This window comes from Anopheles marshallii, chromosome 3 (genome assembly GCF_943734725.1).
Source record: "Anopheles marshallii chromosome 3, idAnoMarsDA_429_01, whole genome shotgun sequence".
NCBI lineage: Eukaryota > Metazoa > Arthropoda > Insecta > Diptera > Culicidae > Anopheles > Anopheles marshallii.
In genome coordinates, this window is record NC_071327.1 from 66,461,711 (window position 1) to 66,480,850 (window position 19,140).

Below are 19,140 nucleotides of genomic sequence, written 5' to 3' on the forward strand. Positions count from 1 at the left end.
TGAGAATTCCACAGAAACTCCGAAAACGCTAATACGCAGCTTGGAGCTTTGAAGTCACAATGGAAACTTACATCGCCTAGCGACCTCAACTCATCTTGATTGAGAGAATTACTAAGAAAACAGAAATTAAAAATTCCCACACCAGGAGGAAAGTCATTTTCCAACCAGACTTATACCTTGGACAAAAATTTAAACTTTGCCTTTAAGTAATTTATACAAAATTTAAAAATATACAGTCCGGTTTGATGTTTTAAAGGTCATATGTTTTATTTTTTAAACAAAATGGATCAAATTATACATATTTTAGTGACATGTACAAAATGATTGGTTATTCTATAATCACCTTGATAATTGCAGTAGATTAAGGCTCTATCAACTGTAAATAACAAGTTGATTGTTTACTCGCCTCATTATAGCAACTTGTCAACCCATTAGACCTCACCGTATGAAATTCCCATCCATCCCAGCTGCTTGTACCGGTACACACCTTACACCCCCGTTTCAAAACTAACCCTTCGTGTCTTCCACTTTGGCTCAAACAAACGTACAAATCGTGACATTCATCGAGTCGGCCACAAACATGCAGCCACGTAGAAAAACACATACCACCCGTACCCTGGGTCCATTCGATAAAATAACTATAGTGAATAAAAAAACACACACAACAGTTTCCCACATACCCACACCTGGCCGGTCCGGTAATGTTGCTCATTAAAACGCACCGAGCACGAAAGAAAGAAAGGCCAAAACCCATTGGTGAAAAAAACATTTTCCTTCACGACACAACACGGTGGGCATTTTTCTTCATCCAAGCCCACACACGCACGCCCTTTCCTTGACCCAAACACTCGTACGTGTGTATGCTGATTTGGCTTTCGGCCTTCTGCTGCTGCTAAGCTGGAGTCGTGCAACAGGAACAGAGACTTGTACCAACATACAACACAAACAGGGGGCAAGGGGGGGGGGGGGGGGGGGGTTGCTGTACGCTTCGGCCGGAAAATGGTAGGGAAAATTGAAAGAAAAGACAGCATCACATAAAAGTTAAGTGTAACCGGAAAACCGGAAAAGTTTGTAAAAAAATTCAGCTTTTCCTAATAGTAATAACACTAAAGTAGAGAATTAACAAGGAAAAAACACGGCCAGGGTCAACACACCGAAACAAAAACAAACGACTTGTTAAAAGGAGATGAAAGAGATATTTTTTTAACGAAAACACACACCTTCAAACACACACACACGCACAGAGTGAAGGAAAACCTAACGTCACACTGTTCCACCTGTAACGAATTGGGGGTAAGTGTAGTAAACTTTTCCCAATCAATCACCACAAAACCATCTGGTACATCTGTTGCATTAACTTCGCACGCACACTGACACGCACAATCTCCCATTGGAAAAGCTCCCTTTCCGAGAGGGAGCTGGAAAATTCATTAACCGAGACCTGACGAATGACACGTTTGCTCACGCTCGACGCATCATTTCCCATTGTGGGTGGAATGCAATTAAAGCATTCTTGCAATAAGGGATGAAACGAGATTTCTACCGCGAAATAAACTTAAACCGTTCTTTTAGAAGTATGTAAGAAAAACACAGTAAACTTGATGGGACCTAAGTAACACTGCACGCCTTCATCACCATCTGGTACACTCGACAGACAGTGCGGACACACCATTTCACCACACACAACAAATAAAACAAATGTAAAAACGGGATTGTCCCGGTGATGGGATGAGGCAGAACTAGCGTTACCTTGTTTCCCTCGCTGCCTGTTGATGCCCCAAATACGCACACGCACCCCAAAAGGCTTGGAAGTTCGCGGCAAATGGCTGAGACAGTGAATGCCCACGATAAAACGTACGTACGATGCGCGGAACGGGCAACCGACGGGCCAAGCTGAACTGAGAGCGTCCGCTTCTATGACGAATCTGCGAAGCATCTGCGAATAAACGGTTTGTTCGGTTTCAGCCCGCTGGCTAGAGGGGTTGATTTATTCAGCGGGCACAACTCACCCTCAACTCCCTGTTTTTCAGTGTTGAGAGAAAGAGATATAGAGAGAGAGAGAGACAGAGCAGCATAAGTTTAGCTAGCAGAGAGTGTTGATAATGCGACACGCGCGTGTACTGGAGCTTTTATCAAACGATCAGTGCAATCACTAAGGAGAGAAAGAGAGCACTTTTCATTTGGTTTCTCACTTGATTATTGCAGAGCTTCCGGAGAAACAGTAAGCTACAAAAATGGCGACACAGAGCAGTGTAGTGTTTTTTTACTTTGTTATTGTCTTCTGTATTATTTTGTTTTTTAATTTCGTTCATGACCTTATTTTTGTTTGTTTGTTGTTTTTGTATTTTTTTTTCTTATTACTTACATGTTCTATCGTGTTTACGTGTGGTTTCTTCAAATTATTTTGGGTTGTTTTTGATTTTCTAGTTGTTTTTTTAAATGATGAACATGAGTTTTAAGGTTTAATGTTATAATGAACTGAAATAGAAGTTATAAAAGAATCCTTTCCTTTAAGAAAAGAATATGAAACAACAAAACTTCATTAACGGCACACCGCAAATCTTCAGTTTTGTTTATTGATCATTCGATTTAAAGGTAGTTTCAAATCGTTAAGATCGTTACGAGTGTCGGCAATTTGTCGTTTTGATAATATTTATTCTTCAACTTCTTCCTGTATGTTTTGATCCGCCCTTTCTAACTTACTTGCCTTCGCTTTATTTACCCTAGATAGTTTGTGCAGCAATTATTACGCCCTTTACAGATTATATGATATCTCTTGACTGCGAGATGTCAGAAACTGTATGTACAGCTTATCGCCGCAACCCAACGCGTCTGGCTGTTTCAATTTACAGTGTTTAACGTATAAATTCATACCGAAATCTTCAACAGGCGTTATCTTCTTCAACAGTGCACGCTGTAATTTACTGTCGCTTGTTCTATTCTATTACATTGTCTGGCACACTGCACTTATTTGAGGTCATAATGGGTATAGAAATAAGAAACTGGCATTTCTTTTAACATACGTTAGGCATCCAAAGTGCACGATGCAAGAACAGTAATATCCATATTGACAGATATTGAACAGACATCAGAAGAGTAATATCCGAGCAAGATCTTGCAGGAGATACTTGGTACTCCTTCGGTTGTTTCCCAGTTAGACCGTGGTTGTTTGGCAGTAATTCTAAGTTCCATGTTCAACATATTGTAGAATTCCAGACTTTCTCCCTAGTTTTGTTTCAAAATTTCGCAATTTTTACGGAACTTTATCGTCCGTTTCTTCGAAACAGCGCTTCTCGTCCAAGATTCTCAGCAAGATCTCTTAAATTGTAGTCCATTAAACGACTTGGTTAGGTTCTTTCAATTATTTCAGTCACACACAAACCCATCGCAAACAGTGTTACTTTTTAAGCGCATTTGTTTAATTTATTACCGGTTCGTTTTGGAGATGGGGATGAGGAGATGTAAAAAAAAAAACAAGAGCGTTCCAACATAAAATTCAAGACAAAAGTACGGTGCTAAATCATGATGGTGACTAAGAATGTGAGAACACTATGTACAAATTAATGCGTTCCACGAGACTGGTGGCCTCTGTACGTTACGCTGCCTGCTGCCTAATCGTACGCGCCTTGCGTTACGGCTAGGAGATGCTCCTTGCTAACCGAGAGGGATAAACACGTCTTGTAGCTTAATGCCACACCGCGGTCCAGTGCAACATGGTTCGGTAGATTACAATTAAGGGACACAACATGTCATTTTATTATCATATTCGCTCACATTCATCACCTATCAAGACGTACCCGAGTTTAGAGTGAGGGTTGGGCGAAGTTGTGTCTCTCTTTCTCTCTCTTGCTGCTTGTCTGAAAGGTCCGTGTGTTATGAGTGCTTTGCGATTGACTTACGATCAAATCATAATTATAATTAAAAAAAACAATCCAATACAATACAATACATCATCATCATACATTACAATATTCTATTTAATACTATGGGCTCAAACATGCTCATGTTGTTCCATTTGTCCGATATTCACTGTTTCTTAGCAGAGCCTCCGCCTAGGATAATCACCATATTCGTTAAAATCAAAGGTTTGCTTAGAAAGGAAAAAAACGCTTAAAACGCTACTATTAGACAAGGGAGCGATTTAAACTGATATTTCGTGTAGGTTTTGTTTCTGGTAGATAAGTCACTTCTCCCTAACGCCTGGAAAGCTATAAGGAGGGAAAGGAGGCAAGTACGGATTTCATTTCGTTCATAACTTCGCCATGCTTCAGATTATAAAACTTGTCCGTGGACAACTAGCTGCGGGACTACTGCTGCTGTGGAGGCTGTCTTTCTTTTTTTTTTTTGCTTCGTTTTGTCAATTTAACATAGTTTTACCTTCCTCCAACACACGTTGGTTTTGTTTCATTCGCTCATCTTCTCCTAAAACAAGTATATTTAATAACTTAACAGAAGAAAAGAAAAAAACCCCTAACGAAAGATAAATGTTTCACTTAATGTCCAAACACTATTGAAAATGCTCTCTCTATCTCTTGTTCACACTAGCCCTTCATACGCTTTTTCAATGGACGGTCGGCAGTCGGCAGGGACTGAAACAGGAGGAGAGATCTCTCATTCATAAATATACGTAGTAGTGCACGTTACATCCTTTGCGGCCATGGCCTTAAACTGGAGCGATATTTTTAAACACGAGAAAACATTTCCATTCTTCAGCTTATAACTTCACGAAACACAAAAAAAAACCTATTTTAACGGCTAGTACTTGGTACATGAGGAAGAACAAATAAACGCTAGACAAAACAAGCAGCTACTAATTTTGGAAACCAAACATCGACTAAGCGTGTGAAACGATGTCATAGTATCGTGAGGGGAATTGTAATAGTTCATAGTATCCTGGACACTCTGTTTGCCACCCGGAAGTTATTTATTCCTTTGTTTAGTTCCTGCGTTTTCACTGTTTCGTAGCCATAAGGAAGGAAAATGGACCATTTTTATTGCGTACCATGCAACCAGTCCACCAGGCATACTCTCATCATTTCCGGCGCATCGCTACTGTCCTGGCAGTTATCTATAAATCTTGTTCGAATTTACCACCAACTGCGAACCCTAACACATGTGTTTTCTTTCCTCCGGCAAGCATTTTGATACGCGTTGAGTTTGCTGTTTGTAGTGCGTGAGACTAAGCAATGGGGCAGCTATTCCTGCTGCAGATTGGAGTCCGCATTGGGTCTGTCTACTAATTACCGGAAAATCTGTTTTCGATACCTCTTAGCCACCGGTGAATGACGAAACAGAAGACAGGGCGACATCGCGATATCCCAAAGGCCTGAAATCATCTTCCATTACATATCCTACTATCCGTTCCTATTGTCCTCTAGGATCCGAAACGACGACGAAGCCTTTTAAAACAGCTTCTTCTTTTTGGGACGCACTAGCGTTTAGCAGGCTCTGTATGTCGTACGTACACCGAACGACTTTCACTGATAGGATTGAACGATCGTAACTACTCACAATTGCAATTGCTTGCTTACTCTGCTGTTGGGTTTTACCAGGGTTTCGTTTCATCCTGTTTGCGATACTTTCTTCACAGCTCACTTTTTCGTCGGTGTACCGCGCTGTGTAAGGCTTTCGAACCGTCTAAAGGTGTAGTTGATGAACACCCAATCCTTGAGCACTTCCCCTTCCGGTTGCGGGTGGGCGGCTGTAAATGAGTGGATAGATTAGAAGGGATCAAGATGTGTGGATTTTGCGAAGGAGAACCATTGCCCCAGCATTGCTGCAGTACTTACGTATCTCTAGTGCTACGTCCGGAAATTCGTCAAAGTTCGATGTATCGTCAATCGAGCGCACTTCCACAGGGATGGCCGCTGGTCGCTCTCGTATGTGCTCCCAATCGACACCACGGAAAAATTGCACTAGCTTCAGATCCTCAATTCCTCGCTGCGAACCGAGTCTATTCCGAGGGGGAAAACAAAACGGACATATAAATTCTACTTGTTCACCAAACGAAAAATAAACAACAACACAATTACATACCGTCGTTCGGCTTCACAGCAAAATTTCACTATCGTATCACGGGCTTCCTCCGAGATGGGCGTCTCCGGCGGAAAGATGAGTGTTTCCCGCCAGTTCATTACCTTCCGGTACGTGTCCTGCGGGTTGTCCGAGCAGAATGGTGGGTAGCCCATCAGCATCTCGTACATGATCACACCGAGCGACCACCAGTCACAGGCCGGCCCGTACCCCGTCTGAAGAAACACCTCCGGCGCAATGTAGTCCGGTGTGCCGACGGTACTGTACGCAAGTGCTCGCCGATTCCGCTTCCAGCTTTCGGCCCGTCGCTTCGAATCCATCGGGCTCGCACAGGTGCCGATGAAATCGGACGGTTTTGCCTGCGATAAATCACGGTAGAAATCGGTACGGTGCGACTTCTTCAACCCGGTGCAGAGACCAAAATCGGATAGCTTTAAATGGCCGCGCGCATCCAGTAGTAGATTGTCCGGCTTAATGTCGCGATGTATGAAACCGAGCCGATGGATCGAATCGATCGCCAGTGCCGTCTCGACGATGTAGAACTGTGTACACTCCTCCGATAGGGTGTCCTTTTTCATCAGCAGCGTCATCATATCGCCACCCGGCAGGAACTCCATGATGAGATACAAATTTACCGAATCCTGAGGAAAGATAGAGGTGAAAGAATTGGTTAGCAAACGGAAAGTTCGTTGGTTTATAACATCATTCTACCTGAAAACTGTAGTACATCTTCACCACCCACTGATGGTCAGCCTCCACCAGTACATCCCGTTCTGCCCGTACATGGGCCACCTGTTCCTTCTCGAGCATGTCCGCTTTGCGCAGGACCTTCATCGCGTACACGTGCCCGGTGTCTTTTTTCTGCACGAGGCGCACTTCGCCGAATGCGCCCCGTCCGATCACCTTGAGCGCCTCGAAATCTTCCACCCCTAGCCGGGACCGTTTAAGGCGCAAAAATTCCGTCTCCTTCTGGGCGTGCTGCATTCGCTTCTCTTGTCGCTGGGACTCGGACAGCGTTTCATCCTTTAGTGATGCTTCCAGCTTCGCCTGGCGCTGTTTCCGCTCGCCGTGCTGTGTGATCAGATTGCTGTAGTAGTTCTCCAGTGTCACCTTCGCCTTCGTTGCCTTATCGAGCGTGTGATCGCTGAAGCGAACCGTGTTATCAGTCGCCGTCATGCTGCCTGTCAGTGTTACGCTGTTTGCGCCTTCCGTTTCTAAGCCGTGTTCGGAGCCGTCTCCCGGTGCTCCGGCGATACCTGCTGGTCAACTGTCTGCCAAACCGATCCGTTTTTGTCCGCCCCGGGCCGGAAGGGTAGGTATTTAAAATATGTAAGCTTCAAGCGTGTTCGATGAGTAAGGCCTGCAAAAACGCAATCAAACAAATATGCATTAATCATCAGTGTATGTTCTGATTAGAATAGGTCATTGATTTCATATCTACTTCGCCTATTTCTTTCCCTACCAACCCTAGACGATCACTATCTTGCTTGCTTTGATCGCACGCAAAACGTAGAAAACGAAAAGCAGCTACAAAAACGAACATAATTGACAATGGAGAAGTCGTGTGTGGAGTAAAAGTGAAACCCTCCACCTCACGGCGTCGTTTTATAGATGGAAACAACACGCAGGGAGAAGGAAAATTGCAACGAATGCAAATCTAAACAAAGTGCCACAATCCTTATGAACTTGTTGTGTGTGGCTTTTTCTTCATGTTTATGCTGTACCGCGGTGCCTTTTCCCCCATCTCAATCTAATTTTGCTGCAACAGCACGTTATGTGAAGCTATTGACAAGACGGTGGACAGCCGGATTCATTCGAACACACCGAAACGATTGCTCACACCACCCCCAGCGCGCCCAGTCGTCAAAACATGATGCATTTTACGTTGCAATTCTTCAGGTGACATACAAAGCTCTCGCTTTCTGTCTCTCTCCCTACTCTGCTTGTAACGGGACGGGAAACCCGTTCCGCAAGTTGTGGGAGCACCAGTAGACAAAGAACGTATACAATGGGTTTAGCAGGGGCTTCTGAACTTCGGTAGCTCGAGGACGGATTGGAGTGTGATTTTATTGACACGCACATGTCTAATCAAAAATAGGCACGTGTATTTCTTCGTGGGATTGTATTAAAGAGTGCATTCGATACTACTTGATGAAAAGCCATACATTACAGGGATCGCCAATCGTTTCGGGTTTTCTTTTGCTTCATATTCCAATTCATTGCTTGGATTTATTTGCAGTTCAAGTAAAATTCTAGTTTGATTTCGATAGTCGTAAGGTTAGTTTCTTTGAAGAAGTCTGAAATGGGCCCTTCATTATACTTCATTAGTAGTGCACAATCTCCCAACATCGGACAAGGAAGCCTAAATTGAACAAATTTCGTTATATTTTTGGAAAGTTATCTACTATAGCAACAACTCTAACTAGAGTTATATTTTTTGCAATAAGGACTTGCTAGTTTGGTTGGTTGGGAGCCTCTCACTCTGAGGTTAAAAGTAAAACCAAAAATAAAAACTGTGATAGAAAATTGGACGATAGCTTAATGTTTCAGGTAAGCGCATCATCAGTGCTTAAAGCATCATCTGAATTTAGATAATGCCTAGTGTTAGTAATAATCGCATGCGGTAACGAGCTATGGCCTTACTGCGGGCGGGATAAATAACATCAGCTGGTATTGTAGCATTTGCCGATCCCTGTATGGGATACTGGGAGACTTACACTGTGCAATTGCATTGCACCAGAGATAGGTTTACTGTAGTAGACGAACACTACTAACAGTGCATTCATCACCTATTGCACTTCATGGGCCCTTCACGATTCGCTTCAGAACGTATGAAAAGCGTATCGATGGAAAGAGGAAGGCCGAGAGCAAAAGGGTCAGCTGAAGATGGTTGGAAAGGCACGCGCGCACTACAAACGCTGGACTCACTGTAGTGCACGGGGTTGACACCACAAGAATCCTCACGCGCTGGTGGAGGTGTATTTTTATGTAACGGAGTAAAACGAAAACTGACAGAACCATATCATCGTCATACTGTTCGGCCTACTATGCAAGCATTCATTTTTCACATCTTGTGGATGAAAAGGTGAAATGGTAAGATGTTTTCCCACTTCCCTTTCCATCTTTTCGGTATCGTCCCTCTATTCGTTAATAAAAAAAAACAACGATGTCATCCCACTGGACAATTGGAAAGGCGGAGCAAAACGGGAGTTGGGGTGATGGAGCGCTACAAACATACGCACTTGGCCCGTCTTCGTGATGATGCAAAATAAATAGAAACGCTACGCAAACAACATATCACATCATCGCGCAATAAACCACATTAGGTACACACGCACGCACCTCCGCAAACATACACGCACGCACATATTGCTAGTTTACGCGGAAGCACCTTTGGCAGAAGCTTGGGTTTTTGTCCTATTATTATTATTATGCAAGAACTTTTCCGCAGTTACGAGGAAATGCTGCACACTCGGGCACTTATGGTCGAGTGGTGGAAAACCATCGATTGCTTCACCTGTCGATTCTGAACTCTCTGCACCAATTCCTGTCTACTGCTGACCAGGCTAGTTGCTCTGATTTTCGCTGTTTTTTTTTTCGTTCGTCCCCCCAAAACAGAACAGCGGTGACACAGGGCACACAATGCAACACAACATGTACGCACCACCTTTCGGGACGACGGTACCTACACCTTCTCCGTGCTGCTGATGACGATGGTGATTTGTGTCGGGTGCACGAATCGAGCGGACGTTTGGAAGGAAACGTAGGGCCGTAGGGTAGCACAACGAACGCACGCACGGCTCCACACACTGCTTCCCTAACGGGATTTCCACTTCCCGAGCTGGCGTTTAATTTGCTTCCAGTTCTGACGAGAAGAGAAAATGTATTTACGTACACTGTTGTGCTGAAATTTCTTTGTAAATTAAACCACCGTCGCTGAAAGAGTCGAACCCACATCACGGATTGTGCGTTTAAACGATCTCGTTGCGTCACGAACGGCACGTTGTCGTCTGCGAGAGTAGGCCAACCAGCTATTACTTCTGTTCACAAACCGCTATTGGTTGTGGGGTATACTATGCAGCTGCAGTTGACATTTTGTACGATTTATAAATATGTTTTTTTTACATAATTATGCCCTTAAATCAATTCATTCTGTTTTATCAAGCGCAGACACATTTAATGTTTTCGAGTTTGATAATTTTGACCTGGTACAATGTGTAACTCATATGAAAACTTAATTTTATTAATTCAATCAATCATTTCACATCTCATCTATAATCATCTTGACTAGCAGTTTCAAGACATTGGAGCAGGCTTTCCCGCAGAGTAAAAAACGTAAACAAACAGAGCACATCCCGCACTGCTCTAGTTGCTTCGGCATTTTGTGATAAAAGAATAATTACATTCACCACTATCGTCATGGAGAACATACTAGAACCGAGCAGCTCGGACGACAACATGCCATCGGATAATAAGAAAGATCTGCAGTCGCTGCTCTCGTCAGAAGATGATTTCTTCGATCCTCCGCCATTGTCCAGCCGACGAGACTCGTCCGGGAACGAAGATAAACCCGACCTGCGGCCGGAATTTGAGGACATCATAATGCCGGAAATGGGACACGACAACAGTATACCAATGCTAGTAAAGGAACAGAAAGATCGCGAACGTGACAAGCGCAAGGAAACTAAAAGCAAACGCGAACTAGAGGAGGAAGAGCTTGAAAAGATGCAGTGAGTATTGAGGTCATAAATTGGAGTGTAGCGATCAGAAACGAGTAACTAGTGTGGTGTCCTTTTCTTCAGGGTACTCGTTTCGAACTTTACCGAAGGGCAGCTGGATCGATATGAAATGTATCGCCGGGCAGCTTTTCCCAAGGCGGCCGTAAAGCGCCTGATGCAAACCATTACGGGGTGTTCGGTTTCGCAGAATGTTGTGATTGCCATGTCCGGTATAGCGAAAGTGTTCGTAGGCGAAGTCGTTGAAGAGGCTCTGGATGTGATGGAACGGGCTGGCGAATCCGGCGCCATTCAACCGAAGTATTTACGCGAAGCGGTTCGGCGACTGAGAAACCGTGGACACATCCCAACCGGGCGAGGACACAAGCAGTTTTTTAAGCTTAACTAATCGTACAATAGTGCGTAGATTGTATTCAGAGCACATTGTTCTATAAGCATGATTTTTAACCGACATATTCCCAACTGACTGGATGACGAAATAGAAGAACGCGATTGTTCTTGAGATACTGTTTATTAACCTCGTTTCGTGTAACAACCTTTGATGTATCCCTCCTTTGAGTCCGCCATCTGTATACAGCTTGTTTCACCAGCTGTCAAAAATCTTCAACAAAAAAGCTAAACCGCATCATTTTCGATGCGGTAAACATTTTGTAACAAAAATCGCATGAAATACAGTGCATTTCATAGCTAAAAGTGTGTAGCATACGCTTTACTTTATCCTGGTTGTGTTCTAGCCGTTCTAAGCAGCGAAAATGGTAAGTGTGTACAGTAAAAGTCGACATAAACACCGGGTTCCCTCCATGGTGCCGCGACAGGTTATGGCGTCAGCATCGAAAGAATACTGCTAGAAAACGGAAAGCAACACAACTTCTTCGAAACTTTCATGACTCCTGTTCTTTTCTTTCGACTTTTCAGACGATCGGCAAAAACAATAAAATGATCCAGCTCCTGAACTACAGGGTGCGGATTGTGCTCCAAGACTCGCGTACCTTCATCGGCACGTTCAAAGCCTTTGACAAACACATGAACCTCATCCTGGGAGACTGCGAGGAGTTCAGGAAAATTAAGCCGAAAAACACCAAGCTGCCGGAGCGCGAGGAAAAGCGTGTGCTCGGGTTCGTTCTGTTGCGCGGTGGTAACATTGTATCACTTACAGTCGAAGGACCACCACCACCGGAGGAGGGTCTTCCCCGCGTACCAATACCCGGTGGTGCCGGTGGCCCCGGCATGGGCCGTGTGACGGGCCGTGGCATGCCGGCCAACATTGCCGGAGTTCCGGCGGGACTGCAGGGCCCTGTGCGAGGTGTTGGCGGACCATCGCAACAACACATGGCACCGGTGGGACGAGGACAGCAGGTGTCTGCCCCACCTCAGATGCGTCCCATGATCCCCGGAGGACCACCACCGGCCATGATATCCGGTGTCAATCCGATGGCCGGAATGGCACGTGGTGCACCTCCACCGATGCGAGGGCCACCGCCGGGTATGATGCGCGGTGGTCCACCTGCCAGACCGTACTAGTACGCCATTCACCGCTGGCAAATATGATTAGGTTTTACTTTTCCTTTTTTTCTTTCTCCTCACATATTTCCCCCGGAAACGCTGAAGGAAATAATATACAAATAATAAACACTTTGCTCCCATAATTACACATGTAAATGTAATGTTTGAAATAGCGAATAAAGATAAACGAACTTCACATGAATTTCCAGCCAACCTGGTTCGGTTTTGATGCACTTAAGCTAATTTTAACGCAAATGGAGGGATTCACACGCGACACGAGAAGGTCTGTCGGAATTCGGGCATCTTGCTCATGGCGTGAACAAATTCAAACTCCCCGATGTTGCCATTGTTTTGCAGATCGATCTCCTCGAGCAGCTGCGCCAGCGTTGTTAAAGGGGAACTTTTAATTAACAATGAATATGTTACAGGTTGCACACTTGCTTACCAGTTCAGCAATGCTATTCTTTTCTTCCTGATGCAAACGATCGTGCTTCGTAATCCGATCGCAAAGCTCCAGGATGTCCTCCTTTGTTATGAGGTTATCATTATCAAAATCTGTAGAATAGAGAACAAGCTTAAGTATACGATCTTTTGTCTGCTTTATCGTAGCTCATATCTACCGTAAATCTGAAAAGCCCAAGTAGCCTTCACCGCGAGAGGACACTTCTCCGAAAGCACGCTAAACAAATCCAACAGATCCTCGAAGGAAAAACGATCATCATTTTCGGATGAAAACACGTGCAGCAAACGGTCGCGGAATGGATTGTGCTATATCAAGTACAAATGAAAAAAAAAACTAAAACTGATCGAAAAACGTTCGCTTCTGGCGATAAATCTTACTTACCTTTAACTGTGGAAACAAATTAACCACATCCTGTTCGGGAAAACGTTTAGTAAGCGAAAACTGACGCCCACCATCGAGTAGCAGAAACTTCTGCAGGATGAAAATGATTTCCGATTTACTGAGGTACGTTAATTCGGCGTACTCGGACAGTTGTTCGTTCGTGATGATACTTGTCTTCGAACCCATGATACTGGCCGTTCTCCTGAGTGGGTGTTCACTCCAGAAGTGGTCGAAATATTTAACTACCCTCTTTTGGGTTGGCGATAAAATCAATTACAATCAATAAACCGTTCCACTCGTTAAGAATGTGTACGAGAGCCAAATCTACATCGAGCGGGTTGGCGGAGCGTTTAGAATCGATTCCCGTTAACGATCAATTACCAAAACACGCGTTGATAAATGCGATGAACGTTTTATTCTTTTATTTTGTATTATGCCGAAAACAAATGTACCACACGATAGTGCGGCAGGGGTACCCGATCAGTATGGTTTCGCGCGATGACTAACGTGCAGCTTTTGCTTCAGCTTTGTACTTGCGTTATTGATGATACTGGCTTGTTCCGACCCATCCATCCGGCACTTCCACAGCGTAATCAAACCACATTCGCCCGTTGCAATCAGATACTGGTCCTGTTGTTTGATAGAAATAATGGTAATAAAAAAAGGAACACCATGTAAAGATAAGGAATCAAAGCGGGCGTCGAGTGATAACGATGGATAGGCGGAAAACTACTTCAAACAATCCATGCACAAAGGGGCACTCATGAACGCGTACATTGGAGGAAACCACTTAAGAAAAAAGGAACCGATGACGAACGCAAGTACGCAAGCAAACAAAAGGTTTCGACATAGGGTGAAAGTAGATACCTTTTCGTTGTACACGCTAGCGCGAACAATCTGTTTGTTGCCGTTGAACGAACGATCGGGAAGTAAGCATTTGTTGTCGTACCTTAACGTCCGTAAACAATCCTTCCTAAAAGCGCCGAAAAAAGAGATTCATTTTAAACGTTCCATTAAACGTAGGAGAGCTAACAAATCATACCCTTTGTTAAAGTTGGAACCAGCCAGTACGAAAAAACTTCCATTGCCATTATTATGCGTACCGACCACGTTACAATCGATCGCCGATGTGCGTCGCATTGAGTGTGTAATCTGCTCACGGTTAAACAACGCCACACTGTCCTGACTCTCAACGTCGTATAGGTGGAGATCGTTTGTGGTCGTTATGCACGACACCATATCGCGCCCGGTGGGGTCCGTGTGCCAGTTGATTGCATCGATCGCAGTCTCCACGTTGAAACAGTACTGCATCGCATCGTCCTCGGTTAGTTTGGAAATGTCAAACACGTTGATTAATCCGTCCACACTGGCGCTAGCAAACAGATCCGGACTGGTAGGATGAAACCGAACGTGCGTAATATCGTCGCTGTGACATTCCCAGTAGCATCCGAGATATTTCCGCTCCCGCACGTCAAAAAATAGCAGAAAACTATCACCATTCTTCTGTACCTCGCTGGACGCACAGAGAACACGATCGTTATGATTAATATCGCACGAGGATACAGTCTTTTTTGCACCTTCGGAAGTATCTGTTGTGAAGGGAGAGCAAAGCTATGAACCCTAAATTATCACCCTAAAGCAGAAAAGCTATTACCTTCGAAACGATGCACTTCAGAACCGGTTCGTACATCGTACATATAGATGTCTCCATCCTCTGTACAGCACACCAGATTGTTTGGATCTCCATTGAAGAACTTCACGCCACGAATCGCGCTTCCATACCGGCCCAGTGACCCATTTTCAAGGGCAAGTTCACCGCTCTCACGCACCCGATACAGTTGCAATTCTTGGCGCGACAAACCAACAGCAAGCGTGTCATACGCGCATGACTGAGCAATGTGTAGTCCACAGGTACGCTTTAAGGATGCAGCAATTTCTGATCCAGGCGATACTTCCTGCTGGAACAATTTAATTAGCTCTTTTGCGCTACACGAATCCGTATCAGGAACGGGCGATTCTTCGTCGGAACTTTGGGGATCTACAATGGAATATGAGATCTTTCAAAATTTGTTTGCTTTTATTTAATCTTTAAGTACAAACCCTCAAACATTCTTAAAAATTTAACAAAACGTACGATTTGCCGATTTTACCGGTGGTTATGTTTTCTAATCGTTTTCTATTTCAAAACATAAACATTGATCTACACGTGCCGGTTGGCGCTTTGACAGCTTCCAAAGAATTGCGCTCCCAGCAAGCAAATTTATAAATTATGACATCATACAGCGATCTATTCTGCCGGTTTTTTCAAACCGTAACCGTGCAATTGCCGTCTCGGAGAAACAGTTCTCTGGCAGAGAAACATGTAAATTATGTAGCTTGTAAAAGAGATACTTATTTATGTTCGTGTCGATTTTAGGTTTATTTTTGTTTCGTTTTTTTTCAAGCTAACTTTGACAAATGCTAACAGTAAACAACTGTCATTTCTGTGTATTGGGTGGTGAAATATTCTCGGCGCGCTTTTTGTTGACACCGGCCACTGTTTATTTCGGTCGGCAATAGTTTCCTACTCGGTTGGCTGCAATCCACAGGTTTGTGCAGGAATTCGGTTCCTATTTGAACCATGAGTGAAACGAAAGTGATACTAAACAGTGCCAACGATTTGCTACTGCTTGGAGATGCTATCTGCAATGTGCCGCTAAAGCACATAGCCCAGACTTCCCTCAAAGGACTTCGGCGCCAGGAAAGCGACATCGAACTGTACGAGATTTTGCTTACCAATATTATACATCAGTTCGAACCGAGGGAGTTTGAAGCGGAAATATCGTGTGCCATTTTACCAGAATTAGTATGCTTTCTAGAAAAGGTACGCACTTACTATTGTATGGCTTGTTGGAACCCGCTCCTAATGAATTCTCTATATTTGTAGATTCAATCGGAAGTACAATCGAACGCGCTCTCGTTTTTCTTCGTAGAAAATCTTACCATTTTACTAAGAGTGGCTGACGTGCTACTGAAATTCGTCGAGTATCTTACAGAAAAGGAGGAACAATGTCAGCTGCTTCGATCGCTTGTAATATTTCCAGAATATCTTCTGCGTTGCTACACGATCGTCCGAAAAAATTATGCCACCATGGCACGCGAGTCCGAAGCTCTCGAGGCGATGAAGACACTTTACGCCGTGTGCAAGAAGCTTTTGATGGCCTATCTGGAACTGTTGTATCCACGGGAAACGTCCGGACGCAGTTGCAACTACTTTCGTGCAATAGATCATGAAGAAGAGTACAATTGTTTGGAGAAAGGTGAGTACATGCATTCGGAGTATACTGTCTGCATAAGGTACTATCTCGTAATTATCTTCTTTATGCAGTATGTATCCTGTTGGCCAATGTGGGTAATGAAATCAGCCCCATCGATTCACTGCTTGCTAGTGACGTGTGGAAAGCGATCGTGAAACTTTGCACAGATCACGCGGAACCGTCGTTTAGTCGCGACAGAACTCGATGGCTCGGTGAGATTGTTACAATTCTTAATACCGGCATCAACACCTCATTCTTGGACGTACGGACTAAAAATGAGCCCAGCAAACAGAGCACGATCGCATTAAAGTTGAATGCATTCTTCCTTCGTGTGATGTTAAAGATACTTACGCTTTCAAAGCAGTACACGGGAGTGTGGATTTATGCTTCGATTATACGTACCTTACTCGAAGTGAAGTCTTGCCTGCGTATGAAAACAATCTGCAATGAAGTGGCAGCGGGCGTAGAACAGTACCTGCACATCGGCTATATGGCCATCGTGGAAAATTCTTATCGTACAGAATCATTTACGAAGGTAAGAAAACGTGAGTTTAAAACTGTTTCCTCCAATCCCTATATCTTACTTCTACATTTCACAGGCATTATTCCAGTATGATTGTACAACACAGGAAGAAACTCATTCTTTCTTCCATCTCATGATGCACATAGTCACCCAACTAGTTTCGAACGCGAACGATAACGTCTTGCTATCACTGTACTGTAAACGGGATAATCTTCTGCAGCATGTATGTAGCCTGCTAAATCGGTCTGATGCATTGCTCTACCACAACGGTACGCTGTACAAACAATTGCTGGTCCACTGTTCGGCACTCGTTCTGATGGGCGTACGCTTGAAAGACCGAGTAGCACAGAAAATGATTGAAGAAGCGCTTGTTCGCATGGTTCTACAAGAGCACTACTACACGGCTTTGTTCGGAATCGATCTTTGGTCAATATTTGTTCGCTACCATTCCACCCAGCTAATGTACGCGTATTTCATTTTCTGGAAGAAAATTAACGATCACTACTCGATCTTTACCAGCCGCCCGAAACAGGTACACGTTCGGTTGCTGTTGCGCAATCTGTTCGTTTTTCTTCCGGTTACGCATAAAGAAAAGCTACTCGACACTTTTCCCGCCACCGACAGTGCACACGATCGCCTATGGGTCGCCTTGAGTCCGTTACCTGCAGAAATTGATGAATCGAAACGGAGGCAGTTCATGGCATGTTTAGAAAAGCGATTATTACAGGGTATCAAAGCATGGCAACAAGCTCCTGGAAACGTTAAAGTGTTCTACGAGGTGCTAGGTTTACTCTCGATCACTGGCTTAGCGACGAGGACGATCGAAGCGTCAACAACTTCACTTTGGACATCGCAGTTAAAATGGTGTACGATCCTGAAAACATCTTCCGCCAGCAGTATATTCGATTGTCTGGAACGTAACGGCCCGGGTATGTCCTTGGGCACAGTGCTAAAGCCCACGAATGCTCTAGCACTAGCCGAAGCGAAACCTTTTGTGAAGTATCAAATTGCAAAGCTCATCGCTGCTCATCCTTATTCTTCAAACAATGTGCAGAGTTTTCTTGAAGTGCTCGAAAACGACAATGTACCCTTCGTAAAGGCATTCGCCTTTGATGTGCTACGCAAACTCAACGACAAACAGATACCTATCGCACAACAAATATTGAGCAAACAGCCTCAACTTCAGTCGCAGCTAAGCCGATGGCACACCAATAACTCTAGAAAATTGCCTCCGTTAAGACCTAGAAGTCATGCCAGCGAGCATCGCTGTCAGCAGATCGGGGAAACAGTGGAATCACCGGATTCATTAGGTAGCTTAATGCTCACCATTAGCAGCAAAGTGAATGAACTGTTTCCGGATGATGGAGATGAAGTCATTCAAGATATAGATGTGGGGATGTTTGGGGACAATGGTTCACAAACGAAGAAGCGAAAATTTAATGCAACAGCCGAAGATTGTGCCGGTGGTGCAGCGAAGATCAACCAGTGTCTGAAGGAGCTACAGAGCCAAACAGTGCTTTTGGAACGTTTAATTCCCGCGCAACGCTTGCAATCATCGCAGAAGGAACAGCTGCAAAGTATAATAGCTACACTGACGAGAGCATTGGAAAGTTGACGAACGGTGAATGTGTTGTAAATATACCTTTTTATTACATGACAGATTAAATTTAGCATTGCTGTATGAGCTGGCAATTCTGGCTTCTAACTCTTGGCTAACAATTAAGACAGGAGTTAAACCGATTAATCCCTAAACGTCCCAAGCAATCTAACATTCCGAACATTAATTTTTTTACAGTCCTGCGACATTGTATTGTGTGATATGGTTGTCTTGTAAAGCAACGTAAACGAGCATCATACGGCTGCTTGCAAAGTAAGTTCGTTAGAATTTTATTGTGCGTTTATATAATAGCACATAATCGTGTAAATGACGTTGAAGTACTGGAAGAAAATATTGAAATGTTGGAGTTATTCGTTAGTTATGATGTAATTGCTGCTGACTTGAATATCCCTTTCAAGGACATATTTATGTTTCTTGTTTAGAGTTCTGTTACAGCTAAATGCCTATACGCGACTGTATCGCCGTATGCAATTCTAGATTGCTCTGATTAGTTGCCAAGATGTACGTTGTGTATTAGGCGATCTTTTATAATTTATCGTTGCAGGTCTCATCATTCCTTCGATTCAATAATATATGCCTTGTATCAT

General features: G+C 43.9%; 6 protein-coding genes across 6 annotated transcripts; 3 read left to right on the forward strand and 3 right to left on the reverse strand.

Moving 5' to 3' along the window:
• Positions 1-5,591: 5,591 nt before the first annotated feature.
• Positions 5,592-7,209, reverse strand: LOC128710951 (serine/threonine-protein kinase tricornered). The gene is made up of 4 exons (XM_053805815.1): positions 6,745-7,209; positions 6,037-6,674; positions 5,790-5,953; positions 5,592-5,701 (listed from the first exon to the last, which is right to left on the reverse strand). Exons 1-4 carry the CDS (start codon positions 7,207-7,209, stop codon positions 5,592-5,594), a joined length of 1,377 nt encoding a protein of 458 aa, XP_053661790.1.
• A 3,243-nt stretch (positions 7,210-10,452) lies between these two features.
• LOC128714091 (transcription initiation factor TFIID subunit 11) lies at positions 10,453-11,157 on the forward strand. Its single transcript, XM_053808966.1, has 2 exons — positions 10,453-10,763; positions 10,836-11,157. Exons 1-2 carry the CDS (start codon positions 10,453-10,455, stop codon positions 11,155-11,157), a joined length of 633 nt encoding a protein of 210 aa, XP_053664941.1.
• Positions 11,158-11,569: 412 nt separating this feature from the next.
• LOC128713046 (small nuclear ribonucleoprotein-associated protein B) lies at positions 11,570-12,290 on the forward strand. The gene is made up of 2 exons (XM_053807909.1): positions 11,570-11,584; positions 11,685-12,290. Exons 1-2 carry the CDS (start codon positions 11,570-11,572, stop codon positions 12,288-12,290), a joined length of 621 nt encoding a protein of 206 aa, XP_053663884.1.
• Positions 12,291-12,536: 246 nt separating this feature from the next.
• On the reverse strand, positions 12,537-13,302 carry LOC128714981 (calcium and integrin-binding family member 2-like). The gene is made up of 4 exons (XM_053809863.1): positions 13,117-13,302; positions 12,893-13,040; positions 12,718-12,827; positions 12,537-12,647 (listed from the first exon to the last, which is right to left on the reverse strand). The coding sequence occupies exons 1-4, from the start codon at positions 13,300-13,302 to the stop codon at positions 12,537-12,539; spliced, it is 555 nt and encodes a 184-aa protein (XP_053665838.1).
• Positions 13,303-13,596: 294 nt separating this feature from the next.
• On the reverse strand, positions 13,597-15,226 carry LOC128714035 (WD repeat-containing protein 89). Its single transcript, XM_053808911.1, has 5 exons — positions 15,217-15,226; positions 14,771-15,154; positions 14,159-14,705; positions 13,984-14,089; positions 13,597-13,746 (listed from the first exon to the last, which is right to left on the reverse strand). The coding sequence occupies exons 1-5, from the start codon at positions 15,224-15,226 to the stop codon at positions 13,597-13,599; spliced, it is 1,197 nt and encodes a 398-aa protein (XP_053664886.1).
• A 510-nt stretch (positions 15,227-15,736) lies between these two features.
• Positions 15,737-18,550, forward strand: LOC128714921 (uncharacterized). Its single transcript, XM_053809803.1, has 4 exons — positions 15,737-15,979; positions 16,043-16,415; positions 16,484-16,947; positions 17,012-18,550. Exons 1-4 carry the CDS (start codon positions 15,737-15,739, stop codon positions 18,548-18,550), a joined length of 2,619 nt encoding a protein of 872 aa, XP_053665778.1.
• Positions 18,551-19,140: the final 590 nt, after the last annotated feature.

Coding starts and splice junctions, on each gene's coding strand:
- LOC128710951 (XM_053805815.1), bottom strand. CDS start 7,209: ATGACGGCGACTGATAACACGGTTCGCTTCAGCGATCACACGCTCGAT. Junction 6,675..6,744: donor AGATGTACTACAGTTTTCAG/GTAGAATGATGT, acceptor ATCTTTCCTCAG/GATTCGGTAAATTTGTATCT. Junction 5,702..5,789: donor GGACGTAGCACTAGAGATAC/GTAAGTACTGCA, acceptor ACTCATTTACAG/CCGCCCACCCGCAACCGGAA.
- LOC128714091 (XM_053808966.1), top strand. CDS start 10,453: ATGGAGAACATACTAGAACCGAGCAGCTCGGACGACAACATGCCATCG. Junction 10,764..10,835: donor GAAGAGCTTGAAAAGATGCA/GTGAGTATTGAG, acceptor CCTTTTCTTCAG/GGTACTCGTTTCGAACTTTA.
- LOC128714981 (XM_053809863.1), bottom strand. CDS start 13,302: ATGGGTTCGAAGACAAGTATCATCACGAACGAACAACTGTCCGAGTAC. Junction 12,828..12,892: donor TTGGGCTTTTCAGATTTACG/GTAGATATGAGC, acceptor TCTATTCTACAG/ATTTTGATAATGATAACCTC. Junction 12,648..12,717: donor AGAATAGCATTGCTGAACTG/GTAAGCAAGTGT, acceptor ACGCTGGCGCAG/CTGCTCGAGGAGATCGATCT.
- LOC128714035 (XM_053808911.1), bottom strand. Junction 14,706..14,770: donor TGAAGTGCATCGTTTCGAAG/GTAATAGCTTTT, acceptor CCTTCACAACAG/ATACTTCCGAAGGTGCAAAA. Junction 14,090..14,158: donor GGTTCCAACTTTAACAAAGG/GTATGATTTGTT, acceptor CGGCGCTTTTAG/GAAGGATTGTTTACGGACGT.
- LOC128714921 (XM_053809803.1), top strand. CDS start 15,737: ATGAGTGAAACGAAAGTGATACTAAACAGTGCCAACGATTTGCTACTG. Junction 15,980..16,042: donor TAGTATGCTTTCTAGAAAAG/GTACGCACTTAC, acceptor CTATATTTGTAG/ATTCAATCGGAAGTACAATC. Junction 16,416..16,483: donor GTACAATTGTTTGGAGAAAG/GTGAGTACATGC, acceptor TTCTTTATGCAG/TATGTATCCTGTTGGCCAAT.